General features: G+C 45.0%; 2 protein-coding genes across 6 annotated transcripts; both read left to right on the top strand.

The window, feature by feature from the left end:
- The first annotated feature begins 675 nt into the window (after positions 1 to 675).
- LOC103355864 (E3 ubiquitin/ISG15 ligase TRIM25-like) lies at positions 676 to 12,912 on the top strand. Of its 5 annotated transcripts, none has more exons than XM_008279796.1 (11): positions 676 to 769; positions 1,068 to 1,684; positions 3,594 to 3,689; positions 4,272 to 4,505; positions 5,537 to 5,711; positions 5,801 to 5,827; positions 6,791 to 6,847; positions 6,940 to 7,032; positions 7,655 to 7,786; positions 8,257 to 8,316; positions 9,284 to 12,912. In XM_008279796.1, exons 2-11 carry the CDS (start codon positions 1,097 to 1,099, stop codon positions 9,814 to 9,816), a joined length of 1,995 nt encoding a protein of 664 aa, XP_008278018.1. In that variant the 5' UTR covers positions 676 to 769; positions 1,068 to 1,096; the 3' UTR covers positions 9,817 to 12,912. The 5 variants fall into 5 exon arrangements, with proteins under 5 accessions (XP_008278018.1, XP_008278020.1, XP_008278021.1 ...); XM_008279797.1 differs by having other exon boundaries at positions 680 to 769; positions 1,090 to 1,684; XM_008279798.1 differs by lacking the exon at positions 5,801 to 5,827.
- Positions 12,913 to 14,988: 2,076 nt separating this feature from the next.
- Positions 14,989 to 23,013, top strand: LOC103355863 (E3 ubiquitin/ISG15 ligase TRIM25-like). The gene is made up of 8 exons (XM_008279795.1): positions 14,989 to 15,660; positions 17,664 to 17,759; positions 17,858 to 18,091; positions 18,178 to 18,346; positions 18,426 to 18,452; positions 19,818 to 19,862; positions 20,880 to 21,062; positions 22,758 to 23,013. Exons 1-8 carry the CDS (start codon positions 15,073 to 15,075, stop codon positions 22,853 to 22,855), a joined length of 1,440 nt encoding a protein of 479 aa, XP_008278017.1. The 5' UTR covers positions 14,989 to 15,072; the 3' UTR covers positions 22,856 to 23,013.

The raw sequence follows: 23,013 nt of genomic DNA, 5'->3' as shown, positions 1-23,013 counted from the left end.
CAATATCTCAGGAACTAATAAAGATAAACACCTGAAATCTTCACTGTTATTTCTCAACATGCCGTTAAATCAGAATCTGCAACATCCATCCATCTGTCCAGCCATCCATCCATCCATCCATCCATCCATCCATCCAGCCATAGACCGCTTAATCCTCCTTAATCTGCAATATTGTTTTAATGGTACAATTTGACATACAATCAGTTATAAACAAGGAACATACGAGTTTTAGTGATCATTCTTTGTACGTATTTCATATCATAAAGCATTCTGTGTGCTCTGTTTTGTATTATTGTGACATGCAGCTACATGTGGATCATAAAATGTGACTACTTGACTTTTTTTTCTTAACTTCAGCTCACAAATGTATGTATATAATGTACAATATGAACAATATTACAGATTCTGAATCAGTGGCGTGATGAGAAACAACAGTGACAATGTCAGGCTTTTATATGTTATAGTTCCTGAGATGTTGTTTAAACAGCTTCAAGCTTTAATGTGCATTAAAAAAAAAAAAAAAAAACCTGCCTCGGTGCGTAAAAACTCTCCAGGATAAAGAAAACGTTCAAATGTGCCTCAGGACGCTCATGTAGTCGCTCATAATGCTGCGACGGTGTGCGTGTGTGCGTGTGCGTGCATGTGAGTCACGCACAGACTGGGAGGGACTGAGGAGGACTCTGGAGTTGATATGAGGTGAGTGCGCAGCGCCGACGCGCCTCACAGCTGCCCGAGCTCCGCTGCGCCTCCTGCAAGCCGAGGATCAAAGGTACTGTTCAGACCCAGTTTGGACGTTTAACACAGATTCAACCTTTTCTGCTTCGTGTACTTTAAATTTGTGGGTGTGAATGTTTGTGAAACTGTCGCTCGGACACAGTCTGTGTTCGCGCGTCACCGTCAGATTCCACCTTCAGCTCAGCGTGTCTAAAGTTTACTGGAACCGTTTTTATCGGTTTGAAAAATAAAAAAAGTCTTAGAATTAAGGACAAACTCGTCGATCTCATTGATTCCTGTCGCCGTAGAAGGAATAAGAAACCGACCTGTTTACTTTCGTTTTCTTGACTTAGGTTTCGTTTCTGGCTCCTGCAGTGTGACGATGGCAGCCATGGAGGAGGCTCCGTTCTCTCTGCTCAGCCTGGAGGAAGAGCTGACCTGCAGCATCTGTCTGAGCCCCTTCTACACTCCGGTCACCATCCCCTGCGGACACAACTTCTGCCAGGACTGCCTGCTGGCCACCTGGAAGGACTCCTACAGCTGCCCTCAGTGCCGGACCGTGTTCGCCACCAAGCCGGAGCTGAAGAAGAACACGGTCCTCAGCAGCGTGGTGGAGACCTTCAGGAGCCGAACCGGAGACCCGACGAAAGAGCCGAGCGTGGCCGAGCCCAAGGAGCCCAAGATCCGCTGCGACACGTGCATGGAGGCGGAGGCGGCGCAGACCTGCCTCACCTGCATGGCCTCCTTCTGCGAGGAGCACCTGCGGCCTCACCGGGAGAACCCCACCTTCCGAGTCCACCAGCTGAGCGAGCCTGTGGGCGACCTGTCGGAGCGCATCTGCCCCGACCACCACAAGCTGATGGAGCTGTTCTGCAGCCAGCACGGCCGTCCCATCTGCAGCCTGTGTCTGCAGCAGGCCCACCGAGGATGTTCCTTCAGCAGCCCGGAGGAGCAGCGCAGCCTCCTGGAGGTCAGAGGTCGCCTGCCGGGTTTAGTCCTCAACAAACGTGTCCTAGAATGTGTCCGTCAGTGTTACAGCTGTGGAGAAGGTTCATTTGTCATTTGATCATCTGTCCATTCACAGCTCCACATCGGCTCAGTTTAAATCGTTTCTGCTAGTTTGCATTTGAGAAATACAAGTAGTGGGTTAAAGGTGGCAGGTGAGCCGAGGAGACTGCTGAGTGTGATGCTGTAACGCCGCAGTCAGGATGAATCATCACTTATGAGTTTATAGGTGAAGGGAAGTTAGATAACAGAGCCACGAAGCTTTGATTAAGGCGGCACCACACCCGTCACAAAAGACTCTCAATGCAACGCCAGCTGCTGATCTGAACCCGCGTGGCATCAGCTCCTGTTCAAAGGTAACTTCAGCTTACATCTCCTGCATTCATGTCTGGCGTCAGGCTTCGTGTTGTAGAGGGACCGAGGCACCTGAATGACAGCAGCCTTCCAAAGCTTCTGGTTCGAGTCCAGTTTAAATGGACTGTTTCAGCTTTAAATACATCCACAGACCCAAACAGCGAGGAGCCAAAACAGTCGACACCGAAGCTAAGGTTCTGTCTGAGCGATCGCTTTAGTGGAAATATCTCAGAACATCCGTAGTCTTGAACTCAGCGGAGCAGCAGCAGGAGCGATGAGGTACCATGTAGTCTGGACGGTCTCAGTCAACAGAAACAGAACAACATGTCAATGAGAACAGCTTTTTTTTCTTTTTAATTCAGCTGTAGCACAGAGAGCCGGAGAGAAGCTAACGGATGTGAACAGCAGCTGAGTTTAGGATGAAGCACGACAGGAGGCGCTAGAACACAATAACCCACCCAGTCCTCCATGACTGGTTTAGTTCTCACCAGCGGGTATACCGTGAAAGATACCGCTAACGTTAGCCACATTAGCCTGTGACATCACATTAAAAAAGAACAGAGTGTTCAGTTCTTCACATGCAGGGAGTGCATGAAGACTCTTGTGTTCAGTCTTGCTGCCAACATTTGGTGAGTTTTGCTCGTGGCTCAGACGTTTAGCAGCTCGAGAAATTAAAAAAAAACAAAAACCTGGTGGACTGTAGATTTATAAATATTATTATGCCTTAAACGTTGAGCTCTGTCGTTTCAAACGGTTTGTCTTTATGCTTTGAAATCGAAGCACTACAAGCCGTGTGACGCGACTGTGCAAAGGATTGTGGGTCAGAACAGCCAGAACCGGATGTGGTGGGACACCCTGGTGTTTTCGGCATGCTGCATTTGATCATCTTTTCAGTGGCACTTCTATAAAAGTGTGCATATTGGAGCAATCACAACGCAGAGGGAGTCTTCTTCCTGAAGGGGGCGGGGCCAGCAGCAGCTACAGGTTAGAACGGGACTAAAGCCAGAAGTGGAGGTGAAGTGAATCATGTTTGTGGTATTTTGAGCTGAACAACACTTTATGTGGACGCGTCAGACTTTCATGAAATGGCTGAGAAGAGGCAGAATGTGGGACCTTCAACAAAGATGTGAATCCAGCACCTGAACGTGAGCTCAGAGCTGTTTGTGTCGCTCACAGGACGGAAATAAAACGTTCTAAACATTCAACACAAGTTTGCACCAGTTAGCAGTTTACACATGGAGTACTGGTTTGGTTGTCCAGTTAAACTGGGCGAGCTGGGACAGATAAATTGCTGCAAGTACTGATTGGGACTATTATTTCCTTCTTGAGATTTTCTCACTCAGCCTGCAGACTTTTTCATTTAAAACCATTTTTTAGACCTTGTGAAGGTTTTTTTTTTCATGTTTTTTAAAGATGTGACTGTTAACAGACCTGACAACTGGATTCAACCCAAAGTCAGTCATGAATCGTGACTCTGATCCGTGTCAGTGACTGAACTCATCTTGTTTCTCTGTCTGCAGTCCGACCTCAGAAGCAAGTTGACTTTACTGGACGGGAAGATCACGGCCAACCAGACGGTGATATCTCAGATGACCGACATGCAGAACAAGCTGAAGGTGAGTTTCACTGTTATTCAAGCAAAAGGGTAAAAAAACGCTGCATTGGAGGAAGAAAAAGACGTCTGAATAGAGACAGAAATGAGTCCTTTTTTGATTTTAAATCATAATACGTTGTGTTGTCAGTAGAGCTGCTCAATACGCTGCGATATGAAAACAAACTCAGCAAATTTAACCGGACAGTGTGGAGACTCTGGAGGATAGCGCCACCTGTAACTACTGAGGCAAAGAGCAGCAGAGCGGCAACGAGCCTGTGAGCCTGTGAGCCTGTGAGCCTGAGCTCAGGGCAAAGAAACCCTCAAGTTACAGATACGAGTCTCTCAGGACAGCAAGTCATGTGTGAAAAGACAAAGTGAGGCCTGCTTGACCTGTAGCTGGTTCTGTATTTCCAGCACTTAAAGCCAAACACTCAGACTTTTCATCTTTTGATGTATTTAAGCGTTGATAAATCTCCCGACAGACACACATTTACAGTTTTTCTACAGCAGCAGCCCCACAGGAACTGGATTTTCTGAACTCGGTGAACAATCTGAGCGTCCCGTTCCTGAGCTAACATCTGGATGCTGTCCCGGTTCTCCTCAGGACTCGGCGTCCAAGAGGAAGCAAACGTTGGCGGCCGAGTACCAGCAGATCCGGACCATGTTGGCCCGAGAGGAGCAGGATGCTCTGAACGCCGTGGACCAGGAGGTGGAGAGCGGCCACACCAAAGTCCGGGTCCTCGTGAAGAAGTTCACCGATAACATCGACAACATGAACAAGGCCAAAAACGACATCCACGACCTGCTGGGCCAGTCCAGGAGCCTGGCCTTCCTGCAGGTAAGACGGCTGGCGTCACCGGCGCCACCTGAATCTGCTCAGAGATCCTTCTGCAGCGTTCAGCCAAAGCTAACATTTATGCAGAGCTGGTCAATCATTTGTTGTGTTCGGTACGAGGGGAAAGGTGGTTGTAAAGTAGGGCAGCTCGATACCGAGCTGGAAGGCCCGCCGCCATAAAGTGTTCAGTCAGTATTATCAGTTATTGATACGATTGATACTCCAGCCTGGTTATCACGGTCCAGACGTGATCGTTTTGTGTCAGCACGACAATGAAAAACATAAATGAAAATCTTCAAGGAATCCTCTCACTTTGGTGCACATTAGATAAAGTAGGCGAATAAAACCTGCGTCGAGTCCGACTGGTTTCCTCCTCACGTGTTCACCAGTGATTTTATTCGCTGCCAGCGAGAAACTGAGACTGAGAAACGCATCACGAGGCTCTGCTGCAGGTCTATTTGGAGGTGAAATAGCATTAATTAACCTCTCCACTGCAGAGACACTAACAGATGCCTTTATGGCGCGCCGAGTCGACTCCTATCCGACCTCCCAGAGAAGACCATAACTCCACTCCAACATCTTCAGAACTCGGCAGCTCGAGTTCTACGACCAGAAGGAGAGCTGGCGTTAGAATGAATTAAACCTAAAGCCAGAACAACAAGACCTGAGAGGGTTGATATTTATACCAGCAAAGTCAAGACGCAGCTTTTTAGTCGGGCTTCTGTTTGATTTGATAGATTTTATTTATTCATGACTCTATTTTTTTAACTGAATTTATGTGTCGAGTTCTCTGTTTATTCACATTCACTGTTCATTACTTTGTTTTTTTATCATTTCATCGGATGATGGACTGTATTTCTGTCTCTTGTACTGATAGGTGTCTTATTTTATCATCTGGTGTTTCCTCATGGCCCGTGTTACACAGGACGGCTCCTCAGTTCTGGTTCCTTGGGGTTCTTTACTGATATCTTCACTTTGTGTCGTTTTATCGTATTGTTCTGTCTGTATGAAAAGTGCTGGTGTGACCCTCGCAGGCTTCCTTCAACCTCCCCGACGCCGTGAAGTTCGAGCCCTACAGCCCTCGACTCAGCCTGGACTCCAAGAAGGTGTTGGCGGCTCAGGCCTTCTCCGCCGCCCTGAAGGACCATCTGACGGAGATGCTCAAGCCGCCCGTGGAGAGCCGGCTGCCGCTCGTCAAAGCCGCTGAACGTACGTGTTTTTTATTTTTTAATCGTTGGGTTTTACAGTTAAAGACGCTTTTAGACCAGAGACGCCAACTCTGTCCGATTCTGTTGCAGAGGTTTCCCCCGGCCCGTGTGCACCCGGTGAGTTGTTCTGACAATTGATGGAAACTGAAATCCAATCGGACCTTTTGTCTGGGAATTGGTGCTGCTTAATGAATTAACTAATTAAACTAACAGGACTAATTAGAGTAGCTGTTTGTCGTCACTCCGTCTCTGATTTGCTTGAAACCTTTAAAACGATTATCTGTGAAATTAAACTCGATATATAAAGTGCGTTTTTTTTTTTTTTTTTGAAAGTTGCCGTCGACCCACTTTTAGCACGATTTTGACGACAATGTCTCAGAAAATATTAAACATAAAAACCTGAAATTCTTCCTGTTGTTTCTCATCGTGTCATGGACTCTGGATCTGTTAAACTGGGCAAGTAGATCAAATACATTTGATTTCAGTGAGTTGAAATACAAAAAAAAAAATAATAAAGCTCACGTTGCTAAAAAAAGTCATAATGCAGACGTCCACTGGTGATATTTTCTGAACCACATAAAGCTTCATGTCACCGTGATGAGTGTCGTACCACAAAACCAGAGATATTGTTGGACAGATTAATCCAAAATATAATAAAAATATATCTTTAATTTTATTGTAAATGTGAGTTTAAAGACGGGACTTTTCACTCAGGCTTCTTCCTTTAAATATTTCAGCTCTCCCACATCTCAGATTATTTGTTTATTGTTCCAGATTCTGCATCGATGACGTGATGAGAAATAACAGTCACATTGTTTTATTTATTTTTAATTGTTCTGGAGCGATTGAAGTTGCAATTTGTGAAAAAAATGACTAAATTTGCCTCGAGTGGGACGACGAGCGATTTTAAAAAAAGAAAAACAATCTTTAAAAACATAACAATAAACGTTAATAAGAAAGAAATATCTGTCATGGAAACCAAAGCCAATATGTTTCTGATTAAACTGTGATGATTGTGATGATTTGAGACGTGATGAACGTCGGGTAACGAGACACTAACACCATGTGGCCTGTTCTCAGGACCAACGTTTCCTTCTGGATTCACACCTGTGAACTTTGGAATGTACCCGACTATGGGTACGTCCACCTGTCCGGCTTGTTTTCTACCATTAATCTAAGTTCAGAACGATGATGTAAATGTGTATGTATTTTACCTGTTGCCTTTTCAGAGCCTCAGTGGTTTCCGGGTCCAAACAGAATGCCACCGCCGGTCCAAAACCCCGGTCCTCAACCCAAACCGGGCCAGAAGAAGAAGCCTGCAAGTAAGAAAATGAAGCTTTGTTTATTCTACTGTTGTACTGAAACTAATTTGACTGCAGTGCAACACATCTGAAATCCTGATTTCTACTAAATGCTTTTAATCAGCGTGTAAACATCAGCAGGGAGCTTCAACACCACTCAGCTCAGCTCTCCTTCTCTGCTGGTTTAAAGTGGGCGTGGCCTGTAAGGATGATGATGTCACAGTCCTCAGGTGACCAATCAGCATCGTCTGACTCAAAATATAAAGAAAGTTGTCGGGTGTAAAACCTGATCAAGTCCATGCAGAAATGTTTTTTTTTTAAGTTTACTTCTGATTGTTGCTTCTTTTTTAACATTTAATCCTCTGAACCTCTGAAACGAGGCCACCTACAGGCCTCAGTCGGGAGATGTTCAGCTTTCTGAAGGTGCTTGAGGGTCATGAACACAGAGCCGATAGCAGGGAAACTAATTAGAGACGCCAGTAATAAAATATCGACAGTGGATAAATCCAATTTCTGTCTATGTGAATAAATAAACATTCAGAAAAATCCAACTCCTGTTTTTACCTTTTCATGTGATTTGTGTCGTTCTAACTGACAGAAATGTGACAGGAGCACATTTAACTGCCCTCTATCTGCTCCTCAGAAAACAAGAAGGATTCCCAGTCCACCAGCGACAAGACGGGAAACAAGAATTTTGCCCGGTCGATGGAGAACCTGTTGGACGTTGGGAAAGACAAATCCAGAGGCCGAAATCCTGCTCCTGAGCCCAAACCAGGTAGACGCCAGGCTGAGACACCACATACCCAGAGTTTTATCGTTCTTAAAAAACCCAACCTTCACTTCTCGTTCATGTGACATCATTTCGTCCCTCTGGAGCAGCACAAGCACGACACGTTCTACATATGAGCACATGATGAGGCTGTTTGTCACCACTGGAGCTTAAATAACAAACCTGACGACATTTTACATCTAAAACAGTAACTGGACATTTCTGGACATTATTTGCTGAATCAACAGAAGGGAAGGTTGTGGCCACATTTTACATTTGGTTGGATGCAGATTTGGCTGAATAAGATGTTTTTCGCTGCACTAACTTGAGAAGCTGCTTTAGGACGATATGAACCTGTGCGAGTGTTTTGGGCAGAAAAAGGGACCTGCGATGAGTTCCTGAATCAGTGGAACTCCTCTTTTCATCTGTTTCCTCTCACCTTGTTCACAGATTGGTTTTGTCTTCTCCCGTTACAGAAACTGTGGACGTTCCCCTCAACATAAGTTCTGCTGAGAAGAGAAACGAGCTTCTGAAATGTAAGTGCAGCTCTTTTAATCAAATTTTAGTAGTTTTCGTCAGTAAAAACTAAACAGACTTTAGCATACACTGTAAACAAAAAGCTAAAGCACAAAACTGAAAACCTGGCAGCAAGGGTGCAGGAGAAAACGGTGGAATACCATCATGTTTAAAACAGTAAAGCCAACGAAAATAACGACCAATATCTGTAAAATAATCCTATTTTAGTGGATTTCTAATATTGTGAAGATGCACTTTTGCGGTCAAATGTTGTAAATAAATAACTTACCGTTTGTAAAAATACAAGGACTGGAGGTTGAAGCGGTTACGTTTGTTGTTTTTTTTTTTGTTGCCATTTTTCAATCCTTAATATTCAGGTTAGCTGTGCAGCATCAGTTACCGTGGCGATCTAGCTGTGTGGTATCAGTTACCATGGCGATCTAGCTGTGTGGTATCCGTTACCGTGGTGATCTAGCTGTGCGGCATCAGTTACCGTGGTGATCTAGCTGTGTGGTATCAGTTACCGTGGCGATCTAGCTGTGCAGCATCAGTTACCGTGGCGATCTAGCTGTGCAGCATCAGTTACCGTGGCGATCTAGCTGTGCAGCATCAGTTACCGTGGTGATCTAGCTGTGTGGTATCAGTTACCGTGGCAATCTAGCACATTAAACAGAACCCTGAAAACTCTGACTTCAGGCTCAACATAGAATAGAATAGAAACTTTATTGATCCCCAAGAGGAAATTCTGTTGCTACAGTAGCAAGCAGAAAGTAAAGTGACCACCACCACAAAACAAATAAATGAGAATAAGTGACTAGTAAACACATAAACGTACTTCAGTAGAAGCAGACAGTGGAATGAGGAAACTAAAATGTCCCGTCAGTGGAACGTGTGAAGTCATGCAGCAGATAAACATACCTGCAGCTAACCTGATCATCTGCATGCCTCCGTTGTTGATGTGAGCTTTCTTTCACGTGTTCCCTCCAGACGGCACCGTGCTCACCCTGGATCCGAGGACGGCCCACAAACGCATCACGCTGAGCGACGGCTTCACCAAGGCCTCTGTGTCGGACGAGCACAACAACTACCCCGACTGCCCCAGTCGCTTCGCCGTCTGCTCCCAGGTCCTCGCCTCCAAGGGCTTCTCCTGCGGGCGCCACTACTGGGAGGTCCGGCTGAGCAGCAACAACTTCATCGGCATCGGCCTCGCCTACGGCACCATCGACCGCAAGGGCCCCACCAGCCGACTGGGCCGCAACAACCAGTCGTGGTGCGTCGAGTGGTTCAACGTCAAGCTGTCGGCCTGGCACAACAGCAGCGAGACCGTGCTGGCAAATCCCAACCCGAAGCGCGTCGGCATCCTGTTGGATTGCGAGCAGGGCGCGGCCACCTTCTACAACGTGGCCGACCGGGCGTATCCCTTCCACACCTTCGTGTTCCCCTTCGCCGAAGCCGTCTATCCAGCTTTCTGGATTTTCTCAAGCGGTTCTTCCATCACTTTGTGCAAGCTGCAGGCATAAGTAGATTCACGTAGTCAGCCTTCTGCTTTCATTGCTAATGTTAACAATATGAAAGAATGCTAAGCTAGTTATGAAGTAGGGCTGCACGATCGACATGAAGTAACTCCTTTAGAAAGATATCATTGTTGTATTAGATTAAGTGTCAAAAATATAAAATTATCTTAAAATAAAAAGCGTGGTGTAACACTGGAAAATCAGCTTTTTGCTTTAGATAGCATTCAGATGTGACTTTGTACTCGTCATGCTGAGCTCTGTGGCGCTGGTTTCAGGACTCAACCTAATCAGTTGTGTTGCCTTGTTTAGCAGCAGCAACTTCAGGATGCTTTAGACCCATTAGCCTTTTTTTCCCTTTTCGGTAGACAAACTATTTTCATGTTGAGTTTCATTTTGCAACCAAATCTTTAATTTCCTCCATGTGTGTCTCTCATGTTGCCGTGCACATGTGAAGTCTGCGTGCCGACAAACTTCGCATTTTGTTAATAATTTACCAAAAAAGCAAACTTTGTGCATCCCGGGAAGTTTCAAAACGGAGTAAATGACCTTCCATCAGACTGACGTTCTCACGAGAACCGTGCAAGTTAGAGTTATCGGCCTTGTTTCACATTGCAGCTCGTTAAAAAGCCAGTTTTCAATGTTTGGAAGAGGAAAAATTAAAACCTGCATTGGCTAGAACACCCCCAGCTGGCTGTTTGATCACTTGTAAAAGAGGAAAACCAACGTTTTCTGTGCATTTTGTGCTGGCGGCAGGTGAAGCAATGATTCTCCCTCATGTTAAAGCCGGTTTAGTCTGCTTCTATTAGATCTGCTTCAAATCAAGAGCACCAGAGTCCAGTCTGAGAATATTCCAGATTGAGGCGTCGCTGAGGCACAGCTGGCGTCATCAGCTCTTCTTGGTATCTTGTTGGAAGCTGGAAAAAATACAGCAGAAACACCACAACAAGCGACTGTGATGCACTTACGTGTTCCGGTCGCTTTATGACGAGCATTTAAAGACAAAATCAGTTTTTAAAGCTTGTTTGCAGGAAGCAGGAATAAACAACAACACGATACGCTGACAGGAAGTAGCTTGTTTCAGCTGTCTGGGTTTATTTTGTGCTCTGACGCTGTACACTGATTAGACGTGTGTGCGGCAGGATGTTTCTGTCTTACCCGTGCAGATTATTTATCACAGTGAACGCATTTGGATGAAGAAGTGAATTTATCAGTGTGGAAAGTTTCTGGACTGGTTCACTGAAAATCACTGTTTCTACGTGAGATTTATTTCTGGTGACCTGAAACCTAAAAACCCTCCAGCAGTAGATTCAGAATGAGAAAATCTGCCTGGACTGCAAACAGAAAGGGATTTTAAAAAAAAAAATTCTGGTTGGTTTGCTGATCCTGGAAGTTTCACGTCTTCTGTTTGGAGGGGATTTGTTACGAAAGAAATAGTTCCTACATGATTGCAATTGGCCAGAAACGTGTTTGTTTCTGTGATACCTCTGTGATGGGACTTGTGTTCATGTGGACGTTCTACTGCGATTAGTGAACGTCCTGATTGCTCACTCCTTCACTCCTTTGTCTGGTTCGTTTGATGGGAACAGAAGTCGTATAGACTCTGGTTCTGTGGTGTTCTGACGGTCTGTTCTGTTATTTTGTGGAGGTTTTGGTGGATTTAGAGAGGACGACATGCAGCGATGCTTCTTGGACAGAGTTAAACCTGGGATGTTGTACCTCCATTGTTCGCCTCACAAACGAACGAGATAAAACGCGATACTGTTTTATCGATGGTTGACGCGTTGAACCAACAAGCCTTCCCTTAGCACTGCTGCCTTTTCGTGGCGTGGAAGGCAGGTATAATTACTTGTTGTGTGGTACAGATTTACCTGGAAAATGTGTCGCTGAAGCTCCGATGTGGCTCCGATGTGACTCCATTGTAGCTCCGATGTGGCTCCAATGCCGCTACGACGTGCCGTCGCTGCCGTCCGTCGGGTGCTGAAGTGGTTGCATACGATTTAAAGTTTGCACATTTTGCAGGAAAGTTGGGAAGTTACAAACTACACAGGTGTCCTGATGGAGTTAGCCGTTTGGTCGCGGTTCTATTTGTTCTTTGTGACCAAGTTAGGCTACGTGCTAACTTCTAGCATTCGACCGATGGCCGATACTGGTCGCCAATATTGGCCTGGATTGACGTACATGTGGTCAGATATTAAAAACTGTCTTCTGTAATCCAGGAGGAGTTGTTTGGGGTAATTCAGACATGGAGTCTTGGTTTGTCCAGGAGAACAGCTCTGACTCCACTCTGCACCGTCTGCAGCACATGCAGCAGAGTGAGGTGCGGAGTCGAGCTTCGTCTTTGGCTAGTTTGTGAGATACATCGCTGGAAGGTTAACAACACTGACCCAATCATTTCCCCTTTTAAATACAAGTCTAGCACACGTGTGTGCACGATGTTAGCCGATGTGTGTATATATATACAGCATCAGAATTTCATATCGGCCCCAAACATCCAGCATCAGCCGGGTTCTGCTAACTTCACTGTTTTAAAGCGGTTATCCAGAGTGACCTCAGTGATGAGCGAGAGGAAGTTCTGCAGTAAACACATCTCTGCAGGGGGTTTCTACCGAAGCAGTTCAGGTGCGGAGCTTCATTCTCAGGTTTTGATGGTCCTGTACCGAGTGTGAACCTGTTTGGTGAAATCACTCCTGTGCCGTTGCACGTCATCACAATGGAGACGGAAAGCTTTTTGAATCTATTCAGAGGTCTTCAGCGCCACAGTGACGCCTGTTTAATCTCACTGCCGAGTCTTATCCACACGTTGTTTGTAGCAGAATTCAGGAAGGTTTGTGTTTGTTGCCTCACCTGAATTTTAGTTCTTTCTTCTTTGCCTTCAATGTTATTCGATGCACTGGCTTTTCCTTAAACTGTACGTCGTCAGAAGTTCATATCAAACCGACCCCTGTGTGACGTCTCAATATTACCTGTTGGGGAAATGGGCACATGCAAAAGATCTAGTTAGCATTTTATGCCATATCTACTGTATTACTGGTTTAATCATGAGCTGTTTGTTGAGAAATTAACCGTTTATTGTTCAATCAATAAAAGCTTTCCTGCCTCAGACGTTTGTCTTTTGTTATTGATTTATTTTAAGAAGCCATGAGTGATGTGACGGTGCAGTCCGACCACTCTACAGCACCTCATCATCCTGCTACTAGAGAAAGAAAATATTCTGTTTGTATTTCTGAACCTAAGCGACTGTGTTCACTCAAAACAGTGATGGTGGAGTTGATCTGGTGCAACATTTGCCTGCAGGGAAGCGAGAACGGTCGCTAAAATCGCTAATTCAGAATTAAAAAAGCAGGCCTGCAAACCTTCAAAACCTTTACGTTTCCATCGTGGTACGTTGCTGCCCAGAGGTCACTGTTTCTCCAAGGGCTGATGTTTTAAAAACGGTAACTGAGGAAGAGGAGAAAGCTGCATCACAAGTTTCTATCTGAAGTCTACATGCAGTGAAGCAGACGACAACACAAACCTCCATCGCTGTCTTCTTTAGGAGTAACCACTATTACTGACCTTTTAAAGTTGCCCTCAGTCCATCCATCCATCATCTCTACACCTTCATCCTCACCAGGGTCATGGGGGGCGGAGTCTATCCCAGCTGACTCAGGGTGAAGGCAGGTTCACCTGGACAGGTAACCAGTCTATCACAGGGCTACACTTAGAGACAGACAACCAAGCACACTCACATTCACACCTACGGACAATTTACAATCACCAATTAACCTCAGCATGTTTCTGGACTGTGGGAGGAACCCGGAGAACACGGAGAGAACCCACACTGCACGGGGAGAACATGGAGACTCCACGCAGGAAGATCCCGGGTGTCCTCACCGGGACGCCAACCGGCGACCTTCTAGCTGTGAGGCCACGGTGCTAACCACTGATCCACCTGCAGCCCAAGTTGCCCTCAGTGATCATTGAAAACAACACTTATTCTTCAAGATGTCGCCGTTTAATCTGATGTTTCTCAGTCAAAACTCAATGTCTGCTGTACAGGAAAGCAAAGAAATAAATAAGAGTGCAGTCACGTTTTAAAGGTGCCCCTAAATCTCACATGCAGCCAGAATCACTGGATAACTCCTGAGCTGCTGTTAGCTCCGCCCCCTTCAGGAAGAAGACTCCCACTGCGTCTGTGATTGGGCAGCTAAAACTGACGTGAATGAGGACTTTCTACCGCCTCTAACTTTCTTTTTGAGGTTAATTTTACGTGAAAATGTCTCTGAATTCGCTGTTTTTAACTCACGTTTGGTGAGTTTGTCAGACGATGTGATGAGAACGGTACCTTAGAGCAGGAGAGAAGCTAACAGATGGTAACCCAGTCGTGGTTTGAATTCAAGTTTCCACCATCTCCCAATGTCCCGCAATGAAAAGCTAAACACTAACGTTAGCCACATTAGCCACCCAACCTGCTAACACTTTGGATTGTCCTGTCGTCGGGGTGAAACTACTATTAAATATAAAACTTATCTGCTGGGTGTTCGTGTCCTCAGGTGCTGGGAGTGCATGAAGACGCTCGTGTTCACTCGTGCAGCCGACAGCAGAACATTCGGTGAGTTTTGCTCGTGGCTCAGACATTTTAGAGTTTAGCAGGAGCAGCTGTAGAGAGTAGATAAACCTGAATGGTTCACCTGGTAGCAGTGAGGGGGCGGAGCTACACGAGCTGGATGACTATTGGCTCCTGAGTGTCTACACTGGAAGTCACACCTTAACAGCTTCAGTTTATAACAGCCACAAAACACAATGCAAGTGTTTTGTTTTAGAGTTAAAGAGCTGCAGAAATCAGCAGGACGTGTTGGATTTATGTTCATTAAACAGTTAACTGGTTTATTCTCACTATTAGAGCATGAAAACGTTCATTCAAGCTCATTACGCAGATTTTCTTTAATACAAACTTGTCTATACTGTCTTGTCACTGTTGGGTTTCCATATCAGCGCTTTGCATGATCGGTAAATGACTGTCAGCGCTCACATGATGGAGCCCAGCATGTTTGACCTGCAGTGCCCTCAGAGGGCGGGAGCGCTGCTCATGAGTCTTATCACACAGCCAGACTGAAGTCACACCACTTGGCTGGAGTTACCTGCACTGACAGCACAGGTAGGTGGAGGTAAAAGGAGGGCTGTTAGAGGGATGACGTCTGTGCACTGTTGCATTAAGCAAATGAGCTGAGTTGGGAGCGGTGATGTGAGTTCAGTTTGGTTTCTGGCTCCTGCAGTGTGACGATGGCAGCCATGGAGGAGGCTCCGTTCTCTCTGCTCAGCCTGGAGGAAGAGCTGACCTGCAGCATCTGTCTGAGCCCCTTCTACACTCCGGTCACCATCCCCTGCGGACACAACTTCTGCCAGGACTGCCTGCTGGCCACCTGGAAGGACTCCTACAGCTGCCCTCAGTGCCGGACCGTGTTCGCCACCAAGCCGGAGCTGAAGAAGAACACGGTCCTCAGCACCGTGGTGGAGACCTTCAGGAGCCGAACCGGAGACCCGACGAAAGAGCCGAGCGTGGCCGAGCCCAAGGAGCCCAAGATCCGCTGCGACACGTGCATGGAGGCGGAGGCGGCGCAGACCTGCCTCACCTGCATGGCCTCCTTCTGCGAGGAGCACCTGCGGCCTCACCGGGAGAACCCCACCTTCCGAGTCCACCAGCTGAGCGAGCCTGTGGGCGACCTGTCGGAGCGCATCTGCCCCGACCACCACAAGCTGATGGAGCTGTTCTGCAGCCAGCACGGCCGTCCCATCTGCAGCCTGTGTCTGCAGCAGGCCCACCGAGGATGTTCCTTCAGCAGCCCGGAGGAGCAGCGCAGCCTCCTGGAGGTACCGCAGCCTCCTGCCCGGAGCTGTGACATGTTTGTGAACGAATTCTGATTTGATCAATTATAGACAACATCTGCTAAAATCACAGAAATATGCCTCTGTTTATATTCTGATTCTAAAACTGATAAATGAGATAATAAATAATATTCAGTTAAAAACAGAGCAAAACTGTACAAAGTGGTAAATCCTTCTTTAAATGATTTACTGTAAAAAAAAACAAAAAAACAAAAACACCCATTTAAAATTAGTTTTAATCAGCAAACAATACTGTAGTTTTATGTATGTATTAAAAAAAGGTTTCTGATTAAAGAATGATAAATAATGCTTTAAACTGTATTTTACATGTTTGTTTGTTTTGTTAAATTGAATTTAAAATTTTTAAAAAAATCATCAAACACGTTTTTGTTTTTACTGAATTCAAAGCAGCAACAAAAAATATCATTTTGCAGATATTTGATCTTATTTACAATGAAAATGATGCATATTAGGGATAAATAAGTCATTCATTCCTTACAACTGTTTTTTTTATATAGATTTTTACACATAACTAGTAAAATAAAATCCGTATTATTATTTTACATGTTAAACTTAAAAATCAAGCCTAAAGTGTAAATATTATTCAACAGGTATCTGTGGTTATTTTCACATCATTATTATGGTTATTTCTTTTGCAGCTGTTTACTTTTGTAGGATTTCACTGTTTCTAATGTTTTTGTGGCACCTTTGTGGATTTTCTTCCCTTTTACTTGAACAACGATCACTTTCATTTCCAAGAATCAGTGAAACTTCGACACTTTTAGTTTCAGATTCCAGCAAATGATCTTTTGAGAGAACAAAGGCCTGAGTTTCATTTTGTAGGAAAGCGGTGGACGGGCTGCAGCGGAGCTGAACAATGGAGCAGGACACTCCCTTCACAGCCTGACACCTGGCAGCACACCAACATCACCTCTGTGCTGTTCACGCTGTCACTTCTGTGTTTACTGCTTGTAGCTCCGTCGCTGTAAAGCCGACTTACAGATTAGTTTACTGTCACCGTCAGCCGTCGACTCGTTGATTCAGTTCAGAGTCCGATTTTTTTTGACTTAAATGAGACGTAAGAACAAAGTGCTGTTGAGGAAATCTGGTTGTTTTTCTCAACAGAACCGAACACACTTCCTGCATCAATTAGTCAGTCACTCAATTAGCTGTTAACGATTAACTTAATCACCAACTACTCTCATAAGTGATTTAACAGTTTGACTTTTTTTTTTTTTTAAAGGATTTTAGAATACTAAATGTGAATATTTTCAGGTGTCCTTCATCTATGACATTTAACTTTAACATCTTTGGTGTAAAACGACACATTTTCAGAACGTGGTCTTGGGCTTTTCACTGTTTTCTGGCCTTTTAACTAAATGATGACGCGAGAAAACAAATCAATAGATTAACTGACAGCGTAAATAACAGATAGTTTGCCGTTTTTCTGGCACAGCGAGCTGAATACCCAGATGTTTTTCTCAGGGCTTGGTCGAGATCTTTGCACGATTAGCTCAGGGATCGATGAAAACCAACAATCCTTAGTGTTAGTCAGTTTGGAGATTCTTAAAATGTGAACTTGCTTTTCAAACTTTGCTTGTTTTGAGGCGCAGAGGGTTTCTCTTTTAAAAAATGGCCAAAGTGATGCAATTTATCAGAGCTGCAAAAACAGAAAGCATCCAGGAGACAAGTATGGAAACAGACTTAAGAGGTTAAAGATCAGATTAGAGAACAAAATAAAAACACTTGATGAATAAAATAAATGCAGCACAGCTCAAACAGAGGCAGGCTTTGGGGTTCAGGGGGTTAATGTTTAAATCAGAACGTGTTGGACACGTTTGAGTCGTGTTTCTTGTGTTGTTTAGATGTGCTGAATGGAAATGTGACGTGAGTTGAACCGTAAAGCAAAATCATTTTAACAGTGAGCAGAATAAGACAGACGGTGGAATATAAAAAGCAGAATCTGTGTCGTGTGTTTGTCTTCGCAGTCCAGCTTCAGAGACAAGTTGGTTTTGCTGAGCGCAAAGATGGAGAAGACAGAAGCAGCCCTGGTTCAGCTGGACGAGGCTCAGAGCAAGCTCACGGTAAGCTTCACCCGTTAGATGTCTGTCAGTCGCTACGCAAAAGACTGAAGACAAAAAAAACGAGTTACGTACTTGTCTCTGGATGTATTTTCACTCAGGACGCAGCAGCCAAAAGAAAGGCAGCGCTGTCAGCTGTGTATCAGCAGATCCAGGAGCTGCTGGCTCAGGACGAACGCGACGCCCAACACGAGGTCGACCGCGAGCTGGAGGCCGGACGGACGAAGCTTCAGGGCCTGACCAAGAGGCTGACGGAGAACGGCGAGCAGATGAGGAAAGCCAGAGAAGACATCAACAGTCTGCTGAGCGGATCCCAAACCCCGGCTTTCCTGCAGGTGGACGTCGCCGCCACACGTTAGCGCGACTTGGAAGGAAACGTTTAAAAAACTGAGTGAAGGTTGTTGTTCCTTGTTCCTCACAGGCTTCATTCAACTTACCCAAAGTCACAAAGTTTGAGCCTCACGTACCTCGAGTCAACCTGGACTCCAGGAAGGTGACGGCAGCTCAGGCGTTCGCTGCTGCGCTGAAGGAACATCTGATGGAGGTCCTTCAGCGGCCTGTGGAGGCCAGACTGCCTTTACTTAAACCAGGTGAGTGTGCAGGTGCATTCACTGGGATGTCTGTATTATGAAGGAATACTGAAGCCAATAATGTCCAATCCTGTTGCAGAACCGAACCCTGGAAATGCTGCATCTGGTGAGTTCTGCAAAGCAAACGTCGATTTATTTATTTTTTTTCACATACAAAGGTTGATCAAAAAGTTCAGGGACTCTGGACGGTGCATGCACTTTGTACTATTACGCACCAGGCAGGTGTTTATTCTGGTGACACAGACTCACATCAGGTCCTTCGCAGCCAACTTTGTCGTAATTAGCTCCAAAAATTACACAGAAACAGGAGACAGCAGACAGACAACAGAATGTAAAGAGAACTGAACAACAGCACGTCACTCTGGAGACGCAGGCTGGTCGAGGTTGTTTGGTTTCTCAAGAGAAAAGGGGGTTTGGAAACAGTGAAATCATCATAATAAGCTCCAGAAATAGCAAAAAAAAATACTAATTTAGTTAAATAGTTAGCTGAGACGCCGAAAAGGCTTCGTATGAATTTACAACCAAGCGAGAAAAGTCACTGATAACACGATGAGCTCGCAAAGAAATCCTCAAAAAAAGTATTTTACATGAACTTCGGGAACCAGATCGTACATCAAACCTGCAACAACTTCACTTTAACCAAGAGAAATGAGCTTATTACCGATAGACCGACCACAGGGACAGTCCCGGTGGCCAAATTAATGACAATGCATCATAAACGAGGCAAACAGTGGAAAGTGGAATCATCAGCTGTCAGTGTGCTTCATCACAACCCGTGTCGTACACGTTTGGACCACTGGTTGGTTGGTGTGCGGTTGTGGAGCTCGGACTGGACCACCACGGGGACCAGAGGAGGGTCTGCAGCTCCCACCAGGAGGAGGAACGACGTCTTTTCACAGTAAGAGCACCAGGGTTGAGCTTACTGGTTTGTTTACCCTTGAAGTGGTAGAATTGGTCCTCCCAGTTTGGACTGTGGAAGCAGCGTTCTGCTGTGACATCCGGAGAACACTCAGACAACCTAAACGGCGGCGTGGCGGCTTGTGAATGTTCCCGTGTGCGGTGCACCCGGTTAACAGCGTGAGCTTTTGGCCGCAGCAACACAACCGACTTCTTCCTCTTCCCCAAAATGAAACTCGAGCTGCCGTGTTGTGTAGGAAAGCTAGCGCCCATCGCAGAATGTGCTCGGATGTTTACGAAACAGGACGTCCGAGCGCCGGGAGCAGAGCGCCGCCGCACCAGGACACTAACAACGCATCCGGTGCAGATTTTTATCGGCACAGACTCGTAGCTTTTCGATCGACCCTCGTAGATGCTGAGTTTGGTGTCTTTCACCGGGGGGTCTTCAGGGGCGGCTGTTGTTTGTCTCCTTTGGTTCTCATGTGAGCCCTGAAACTGAAACTCCTTCTGATGGCAGCTTTGTAATGTTCTGAGAGTCAAACCTGAATAACTGCAACCTGTTTACCACTCACAGGTGGACCTACGAGTGGCGGATTCACTGGACCCCCGCCTGATTCTGGTATGTTGATCTCTACGAAGGAACGATTTTATCAGAACGTCCAAGTACAGCCTCACAGGCGCCTAAAAGACCTGAAGACCTGAAGAGTTTGCAAAGATTAACAAAGTGAAAACAAACTGATTTTCTCCAGTTCGTAACACGTTCTGAAGCTTAAATGTGTTTGTTATAAAGAAAAACGCTGTTTTCAAGGCAGAGCTGCTCCTCGTTAGCAAAACCACGTACATTCATTCAGCCAATCAGCACACAGCATTCAGGTCAGGTGATGCAACCCGGCTACAGCCTTTCATTAAGGCGGTTAAAAATGGCGCACACATTACATCATAGAATACTCAATGATAATTAGCAAATATGATTACGATGTAGTATTCACCTTCCACGACTTCTGTCCATCTGCTCTGGAGACACGCCGCCTGCAGTTCAGCCGAAAAAGTCTCTGATTTTTAATTACGTGAGCGTCGATCGCAGCCGAGTCAATGAAGGCTTTAGAGTTACGACTGGACCCGCAGAATTTTTTATTTTATACAGAATCCATTCAGCGCACACTTTATATTTTTGGTGAATTTTTAAACGAAATATCAGCATTTTAAGCTTTGATTTGGTACATTTTTCAGACCGTCCACAGTTTTTACACACAAGTCTGAGCATTTTGCTTGTTAATCTGATGTTAAAGAGCATCAAGCTTTACACCTAAAACAAGCTGCGTGTCTTTGTTAAACTGTGAAACACGAGCTGTGAAGTTATCCGTCGTCACCGCGGGAACATCTTCTAACACGACATTTTGTTGGTTTACTTTTAAACACTTTGATTGGACTGAACGGAGAAATCTGCTTTTGCAAATCTATTTGTAAGAAAGTCGAACAAAACAAAGCAAGTTTTTCCAGAACATCTTCTGTCTGTCACGCACGAAGGTAAAAACTGTAAAGCCGGATTTAACGAGCGTTTCGCAGCACATGACTCTTTACAGCACGATAAAACGCTAACAGCCGTCCCCTCCGTTCCCCGTCTCTCAACTACCAGAGTTTTCCAGGCAGAGACACCGGACCAGATCCCAGAGTCCAGGTCGCCCCCCCATCCGGCCGTTCCTCCAGCCCGTCTCCAAGCCTGGCTTTTCCCACATGGGCCATCCGTCGTGGTGGAGTCCGCCCCAGTTTGCTCAGTTCCAGCCTCCAGCCGCCCCGTTTACGTCGGCACACGCGACAAGTAAGTAAAACAAAACCTGGAATCATAAAATCATTAAATCCACTCGCTCAGTTCAACAGTTCAGCAGTCAACCAAAACACCCGCTAACCTTCTGGACTCCGAGCAGCTTTTTTATTTCTCATTTTTCTTCACTGTGGCCTCGTTTTTCACTCCAACATAAAGTCCTGCAGCTCCGTGGAAACAGAACAACCAGGACTAGAAGGAGAAGCAACTCAAAAATGTCTCCAGTGCAGCACGACGCAGCCAAAATGTACAAAAGTAGAATTTTGTTGATTATTAATTATTACTAATTTTGCAAAAATTGACAAAAGCAGGGAGTGTCCACAGATGGTACCAACGCTGGAAGAAAACAAACGCTGGCTCCACATTTCTGAACATAAAATACCTTCTTACATTTGAATCAGTCTCCTCTGTACTGTGTGAACACTGCCTGCACTTCAGCCAAACATTTCAGATTTTTTGCCAAATCACTACGGGTCGTAGCGGAGTCACTAAAGGCTCCACGGTAGCGATGAGGAACACAGAATTTTTAGTTTTTTACAGAATCTGTTTCGAGCAAACGGTTTATTTTTTGAAATTTTTTAAAATTTGATTAAATATTGCATTTAATCTTATACCCAGAGCAGCTCAAGAAAAGACGGAAATCTAATCATTCTTTCAGTTTTTACCGTTTCTGGATCTAATAAATGGTGTAATTGTGGCGATTTGTTTGAAAAGATGCTTCTCAAACCTCCCGATTTTGGAGTTCAGACGGTTAAAGACAAGAATATAATTCTTTAAACTTCACATCTTTAGAAATGTCAAGAAAAAAGAAGCACCTTGGAGCTCTTATTTTTTTATATTTTTTAAATGATGAAGCAGAAGTCATCTAGTGATTCTCTTAAACCACACGTAGCTGCAGGTCACAATAAAACAAAACGTAGAATATTTTATAGTGTGAAAAACACAAAAACCAAAATAAACTGATTTTAGTTTGAGTGGTTGAGCTCAGTTTTAATTCTTTAACTTAGGAGACGAGTATTTTTCTGGACCTGGTCTTCATTTCAGACTCCTCTTTTCTTATTCTTGTGATATTCTCTCCACCTGTCAGCGTCTTAATGCTTCGTCTTTAGCATCTTTGACCAAATCCTGATCATTTCTCCGTTTGCTTTTCCAACATCTGACTCCTGATGCGTGTGATTTAAACTGTTAGTCATCGACTTTGCTGCGTGGCTTCACCTGAGGAATCAGTTTTCTCATGACGACTGTTTGAACTGGGCGTGTGTGACTTCGCCTTATTGCTTCAGCTGTTTGCTGTGAAGGCGGCGCTGCAGCAAACACGCCGGCCGACACGTTATTCTGGAAAGTTTCCCACGTCGGGTTGGGTCGCCTGTAGCTTTAGTTTCGTTTCTAAATTAAATGTTCACTTGAGTCACGTTCTGATTTTTTAAAAAAACAGGATTTGTTGATAATAAATTAAATTCAGAGCCCGTACAGGCACTCGCTGAGGCAATGCTTGTGCCTCGAGGTTTCATAAAGTAAGTGCATTTTCATAGTTTTACAGACGTGCTGATCAGTTCAGCATTTTACATTTGGAGGTTCGTTCAATAATTCATGCGTTTACGTTGCTGTACTTTCATTCTAATCAGTTCAACAGTAGCTCTCACACTTTAACTGATCCACTGAGGAGAACTTTTTGCATGTTTTGTTCTACAGGACAAGACAAAAGGCCGCCCAGCGCTCCAGGAGGAAACAAGCCACCAGCGAGAGACAAACCCAGAAACCATCCTCCTCCAGCACAACATCTGCAATGACGCGTAAAAACACAACCGTGATGGAAAAACAATCAAAACGCAGCCGTAAAACAAATAAAAGCACCACAAAAAGATGTCCAATAGTCACAAAGAGAGGCAGAGTGAGTACAAAATGACCAAAAAGAGTCAAAAATGAACACAAAACCTGGAAAATTATA

The sequence above is a fragment of the Stegastes partitus genome, unplaced genomic scaffold (genome assembly GCF_000690725.1).
Source record: "Stegastes partitus isolate 25-593 unplaced genomic scaffold, Stegastes_partitus-1.0.2 Scaffold170, whole genome shotgun sequence".
NCBI classification, from domain to species: domain Eukaryota; kingdom Metazoa; phylum Chordata; class Actinopteri; family Pomacentridae; genus Stegastes; species Stegastes partitus.
Note: the sequence above shows the minus strand (reverse complement) of the source record. Positions and strands in the feature narration are given on the sequence as shown.